At 36.3% G+C, this 6,886-nt stretch overlaps 1 protein-coding gene across 3 annotated transcripts; it reads left to right on the top strand.

The window, feature by feature from the left end:
* Positions 1–263: 263 nt before the first annotated feature.
* LOC113634219 (low choriolytic enzyme-like) lies at positions 264–5,873 on the top strand. Of its 3 annotated transcripts, none has more exons than XM_047813030.1 (10): positions 264–326; positions 2,657–2,744; positions 2,908–2,911; positions 3,027–3,077; positions 3,544–3,699; positions 4,002–4,119; positions 4,457–4,635; positions 4,817–4,898; positions 5,153–5,277; positions 5,447–5,873. In XM_047813030.1, coding segments are annotated over exons 2-10 (792 nt in total). In that variant the 5' UTR covers positions 264–326; positions 2,657–2,669; the 3' UTR covers positions 5,449–5,873. The 3 variants fall into 3 exon arrangements, with proteins under 3 accessions (XP_047668986.1, XP_047668984.1, XP_026988828.1); XM_047813028.1 differs by lacking the exon at positions 264–326 and adding an exon at positions 791–938 and having other exon boundaries at positions 5,450–5,873; XM_027133027.2 differs by lacking the exon at positions 264–326 and adding an exon at positions 793–938.
* The last annotated feature ends 1,013 nt before the right edge of the window (positions 5,874–6,886 follow it).

The raw sequence follows: 6,886 nt of genomic DNA, 5'->3' as shown, positions 1-6,886 counted from the left end.
AAAGTCATATTGTATGAATAATTACTTGACAGCAGTCATTTCTTTTTTTATAGAAAGCCTCAAATGGTCCTCTGTATTTATAAAGCTGCCTATCACAGATCAAACAAACAAAATAAATACAGCTTAGTCTCAGGCTTGGAAATAAGGAATTATTCTATAATTCAAGGCCATATGTTTTTGTTACCGTGGATCACATTAATCTGTTCTGCTGGGAAACCTGCACCTGCTTTCTTTCCAGTGTGCATTTCAACTTGATAAATTTGAGGATATAAACACAGGATATAAGTCCCACACAAGAGCCAGATCCATTCTTCTGGTGATTTGAGGTAAGATTCAACATCTTTCTGAATATTATGGCTCAATAGATCCTATAGCTAATATATTACACTTGCATCTTTTAACTGTAAATAATTTATTTTGAATAATATTAGATTTGAAAGTATGTACTGTATTGGGAAAACCTCAGAATATAAAGTAATAACAGACCTATTAAATTCAGTTCATGCTTTACACCATGACACCTGTTGTTATTATGACTGAAGTAGCCCTGTAGACTAAATATACTCTCTGTTCACCTTATTAAGACTACCTTTAACCCTGCACATTCATGCATTTATCCAAAGAGCCAATCATGTGGTAGCAGTACAAAGCAGAAAACCATGCAGATACAGGGCCACAGATTTAGTTAATGTTCACATCAAACAGAATGGAGAAAATGTGTGATCTCAGTTATTATAATCCTAGCATGGTTGCTGGTGCCAGATGGGCTGTTTTGAGTCTTTAAAAACTGTTGATCTGCTGCGATGTTCAGGAGTCTCCAGAGTTTATACAGAATTCTGTCTGCTGGCTGAAACACCTTGTTAATAAGAGATCAGAAGCGAATGACCAGACTGGTCTTAGCTGACAAGGAAGTCTAATAAACACTCTTTATGAATGTGGTAAGTAGAAAAACATCTCATAAATGCAGCACATCAATCCTCGAGGTTCCACTCCTGTCAGCCAAGGTCATGAATCCGGGTACAAACTGCCCTAAACTTGACAGTTGATTCGTCTGTTAAGCTAAAAGACAAGGTGGTTTTTTTTTTTGGTTTTTTTTTTCCATAATCTTCAGTTGTTCTTGCCTGACAAGAGTGGAACCTAATCAGTGGTGGTCAGTAACACATGTAAAAGTGAAAATGTCTTGAGATAATCATAATGACAATTTTTGTGATTCAATCATGATGACGAATATGAAATCTAATGTTAGCTTGTATAATTTTATTGTGTATGTGAATAAATCTTTCATTCTCTTAATTGTCATCATGCTTTAGTTAGCTAAGTAAGATAACAATTTCAGTAACTCTTGAGCAGTAGCCTATGTTAACATTTATAATGTTATACAGCAACCTACGGAAGTCCTAAGAGGCCTTGCATTATTGTATTTTTTCTTTCTTGTTTTATATTTATTATTTCTTATTTAATTTTCTCGTGATCTTGACTTGAAAAGTTGTTTCGTCGTAATCAAGACTTACTTTTCATGTTATTTTGGCATAACAAAAGTTGTTTTATCGTGATCGAGACAATTATCTTGTGATCTCGACATAACAAGCTGTTTTATCGTTATCACGATTTAATTTTCTTGTGATCTCGGCATTAGAACAAGCAGCAAAACCAGAGCATTATTTATCTTTATGTAACCCATTTTTAATATGTAATGAATTATTAAAACATTAAGCCTCCTTCTTAATAAAATTAAGTGATGACTTTTGTTATGCTGGATAACAAGAAAACAAGAAAGAAGACTTATGTAGGAACCCAATACCCCAATTGGTCAGCATTTATTGTTGATATATGACCAGTCACCAAGTACATTTTCTTTTTAATTATTTTTTTTCTGTTGAAGTAAATCTGCTTAGTTCCTTGCTTGGCATTTGTTTAAAACTGAATCTCCAGCAAACAGGATATTATGTATGAGTTACCAACAGACTGTCCTACTATAGTACTTAGTATTTTCTTCTGCACTGTCTTTATACAGTATAATGGTCTTTTTTGTTGTGTATTGCCTATGCACAAATACCTGTGCCCTGACATATACATACACACACAAATCAATGCGTCACCTTATCTGCATGGTAGAGTGTTTAATCAGGTTTTACTATGGTTTACTATGTTAAGAATGAAATAAATCTTAATGGGAAAACTTAATTGTACTCAAATCCTGCTATTTCTTAGCCACCCATATAAACCCTTATACAATTTTTGTGTTCAGAATAATGTTAGCTGACATCTGTATCATATAAGAGAGACAGATTCTTCTCACTTAAAATAATCACAAAAAATTGTATCTCCACTTGTATCCCTACATCAAGGTTTGATGTGTTTTGCATTATGAGATGCATTTCTGCTTGCCACTGCTGTAAAGAGAGACTATTTTAGTCTAAAATCAATCTGCCCATCTTCTGTCCTCTCCACACAACAATATATTTCCTCACAGAACTGTTACTCCCTCAATGATCAGTATTGTAGTGGTGTAATATACTTAAGTTCTCAAAATTCATTTAAGAATATATTTAAATCATAAAATATACTGAAAGAAATAAGTGAAATTTAAACCATGCTCCATATTTTCACAATGTAAAAGAAATTGTGTCAGTGGTGCATCTGTTTATCCATATAGGAGACCGGCCATCATGTTTGTGTGTAAGGTGACTCTGGGACTGCTCCTGGCCCTGCTGCTGGTTTGCTGTGTTCAAGCTGAGGACAAGGTAACACAGAGAGAGAAAGAGAGAGAGAGAGAGAGAGAGAGAGAGAGAGAGAGAGAGAGAGAGAGAGAGAGAGAGAGAGAGAGAGCAAGTTTGTACACGTTTCTTTACCTAATGTTTTTTGTCTCTGTTTTTATGTCTTGGCCTTTGGGGACTTCATGTCCAGCCTGGTAAGAGACATTTTTCACAAGTTGGAATATATTAGATAATGAATTAGATAACACAAATATTTTGGGATGATTGAATGGATGTCTGTTCTAAATGTATGTGTGTCTGTCTGTTCAGCTTCTGAATTATCTGTTGGAGATCTGCTAGAGAGAGCAAACAGAGGCATTGGTATGATCACACACACACACACACACACACACACACACACACACACACACACACACACACACACACACACACACACACACACACACACACACACAAACACACACACAAACACACATGCTGCCTACCAGATCAGAAGCTATACAAGCAGAAATGTGTTTAATGTGTTTTGCACTTCTCGGCCACCATACCAAAGGCCTCTATTCTCTAATCATTCAGCACTCTGTATTTATATTTATAGGCTAAAACATACAGCTAATAAATACAATACATTTTTGCTGTAAACATATGTAATGGGATGTTGTCAGAGTGTAGATACACCCCCTGTGGGTTGGGGATTGTGTGCTTTGGCTCTGCAGTGAAGGTGTGCGGACTGTTGGGGTTGGGTTCATACTGTGGTGCTTTGAATCTATGACACTGTGTCCTTGTCTTTTCTTGAAATTGATATATTTTGGATTACTCCTTCCAGTTCGTGATGCTAGTGAGCCAAAAGTTATAGGAGATATTGCTGTGGATGATGAACATGATGCAAGGAACGCTGATCCCTGCACTTCGAGTGGCTGCATGTGGCCGAAATCCAGTGATGGCAAAGTCTACGTGCCTTATGTCATTGCCAACCACTTCAGTATGTGAACCTCATGTGAACCTGTTCTGGATACTGGATGAAAGATATACATGTCATTTCTCTCTCTCTCTCTCTCTCTCTCTCTCTCTCTCTCTCTCTCTCTCTCTCTCTCTCTCTCTCTCTCTCTCTCTCTCTCTCTCTCTCTCTCTCTCCCTCTCCTTGCTGTTTAATTTTCTAATAATGCTGCAATAACTTTAATGCTGCAATATCATCACTACTTTATTTGCATTATTAGTTATAATTTGTGTTTGATGTGTGAATTCTGGAGGAACTCATTTTTTGGTCTGCTTTGTCCCCATCAGCTTCTAGTGAGCTGCAGGTCATCCAGCGAGGTCTGGATTCCTTCTCTTCTGTTACATGCATTCGTTTTATTCGACGCTCTAACGAGAGGGATTACATCAGTATTGAGTCTCGCAGTGGGTAAGACAGATCTTAATAATTGGATGTTTATATTTAGATCTAATTGTGTGGAGTTTTGTATTGTACTGTATGTGTGTTAATTACTCCCTAGGTGTGAATGAGTAAATGAATGTGTGTGAATAGTGCCCTGTGATGGACTGGCGTTCCATCTAGGGTGTATTATTACTTCATGACCAGTGTTCCCAGACTAGGTTCTGGATCCACCTCAGCCCTAACTAGGATAAAGCAGTTTCTTTTCATTGACAAAATAAAGGACAAAAAAATTAGAAGACCAGAACAAATTCTAAACTAGAAATACTGCAAAAACAGGATTATAAAATTCTTCTGTCATGCACAGATGCTATTCCTACGTTGGACGTCGTGGGTACAGCCAAACTGTGTCTCTCGACCGAAATGGTTGTATTTATCATAACACAGTTCAGCATGAGCTTCTTCATGCTCTGGGGTTCAACCACGAACAGTGTCGCAATGACCGAGACAATCACATCCGTGTTGTGTGGGAGAACATCATTGATAGTAAGTCTACATAACTATAACTATTCTACATTGGCAACAATCAACAGAAAAGTTTGTCATGAGGTTTTGGTGAACATACACAACTAATATGATAGAAGTGTATATACTGTATGACTAAGCTATTTACAAGACTGTATGAGTCCACCACTTATTGTTTTTATTGTTTTTCTTTTTTGCTAAGGCTATAAATATGCCTTTGACAAGATCGCCACTCTTAACCAGGGAACTCCTTATGACTACAACTCAGTCATGCAGTACCACAGGTCAGGAAGTTCTTTTAATATACTGTATGACAATCCCAGGAAAACATTTTCACATTTTCTCACACAATCTTTCACTGTTTTTTTTTTTTTTAATATTAACCACACATATTCTATTTAATCTATCTCAGTTTAAGCCATGTTGAGTAGCTGTTGTAGAAGAGGTATCCATTCACTTTGTACTCTTTGGTACTGGCAGCACCACTAGACTAATAGAGGGTTTTCTGGGACTGGGTTTGTTTTATTTGCTATTTCAGAACTGCTTTCTCTAAGAATGGCCAAGCCACCATGGTCCCCTTCCCCAACAGCAATGTTGCCTTTGGCCAGGCCACTCAGATGAGCCAAAATGACATCAAACGAGTGAATAATCTCTACAGATGCTGTAAGTATCACACAAACATGGCAGTAGAATAACAAATTCATTCTTATATATTGCATTCATAAGTGAAAACTTGCACTGAAATACATCTGTTTTTTTTATCAAATACATATGATGCCAGATTGGGAACTATAATAAATTCATTTATTATTCATTTTTGGTTTTCCCTCAGAAGAACTTCATTCAAGCACAAGCAGATAGACAGCAGAAGGATCGGTGTTTAAGAACAATATACAAAAAATCTCTTCCTGACAACATTTTACTCTTTTGTCTATGTAATTAACAAAATGTATATATACACACAGAAATATTAAAAAGCTGTGTCACACAGACACACACACACACACACACACACACACACACACACACACACACACACACACACACACACACACACACACACACACACACACACACACACTAAATATTCCTATAGCACGGTCATCTTCAGAATAATTGCCAACCTTGTTAAATATGGGTGATGGTCTTTGTCATGAGATATATGTATATTTATCTGAGATAAATGTGATCTTCAGTTCAAGTAAATTCACATAACAAATTGTATTTTTTGGAAAATAAAAAGCTAAATGTCACAATTATTGCCACCTCTAGAAATTTTCTTTCACCTTATTGTTTTTAAGAGTTATCCATAACTTCTGTGCTATAAATATGAGGTGATACTGAGACCAAATCAATATGCAGAAGATTAGAGAATACACCAAATAAATGAGACAGTGTATTGAGCTTCATAAATCAAGCAATGTCGATAAAAAGAATTACATGCTAGACAATGCCCATAGGTTCTGTTATGTAATACTTATGAATAATAATTATGAATTTTTGAACTTGAGCAATAGAAGTAGACTCAAGATTTTTTTGCCCCTGCAGGAAGCAGGATGAAAATACAGACCTCTAACAATGTCTTCTCTATTGATGAAGGTTAGCAGATTTGCAGAAGATATTGCAGTACTGGTTTTCTTTCAAATACTCTCAAAACGTTGTAAGATGCATCGCTTTATGTACTCTGTGAAGTACAACAGAGATTTAAAATAATTAAACCAGATATCCAGCCAGCACCTTGTAAGATGAATCTCGGAGTCTGAATCAACCACAAATTGGTTAAGTGAATCAAGTAACAGCAATATAGAAGAATAAGAAAAAATAATATTTATTTATTTTAGAGTTGAACAAGGTCAAGGTCAAGATCAATTCAGATTCAGTTGGAATTTGAGCAGACGACATACATCAAAGCCGACGGTTCATTTAAAACAGTAATCCAAAAGAACACTCAGAGTGTATACAGCATAGACATGACCATTTCGCAAAGCTGTGATAACCTTTGCATGTCAGAGGTTTCACAAGAACTTTGGAGATGGAGACACACAGATGTTGAGTAAAGGTTCTAATAGTGCTGTGGGTAGATGATGAAACATGACATGACAAGGTCTGATATACTGTGAAATTTACATGTCTGGATTTACCCATGGTGTTATTTATGGGTACTACTATGATGCTGAGACAGGATCTTTTATATCAAACTCAAACATTTTATAGCACATGCCACACACCATTATCCAGAGCGACTTACATGTTATCTTAGCTTATGGAGCTG

Source organism: Tachysurus fulvidraco, chromosome 1 (genome assembly GCF_022655615.1).
Source record: "Tachysurus fulvidraco isolate hzauxx_2018 chromosome 1, HZAU_PFXX_2.0, whole genome shotgun sequence".
Taxonomy (NCBI): domain Eukaryota; kingdom Metazoa; phylum Chordata; class Actinopteri; order Siluriformes; family Bagridae; genus Tachysurus; species Tachysurus fulvidraco.
This window is presented reverse-complemented; position numbering and strand designations above follow the sequence as displayed.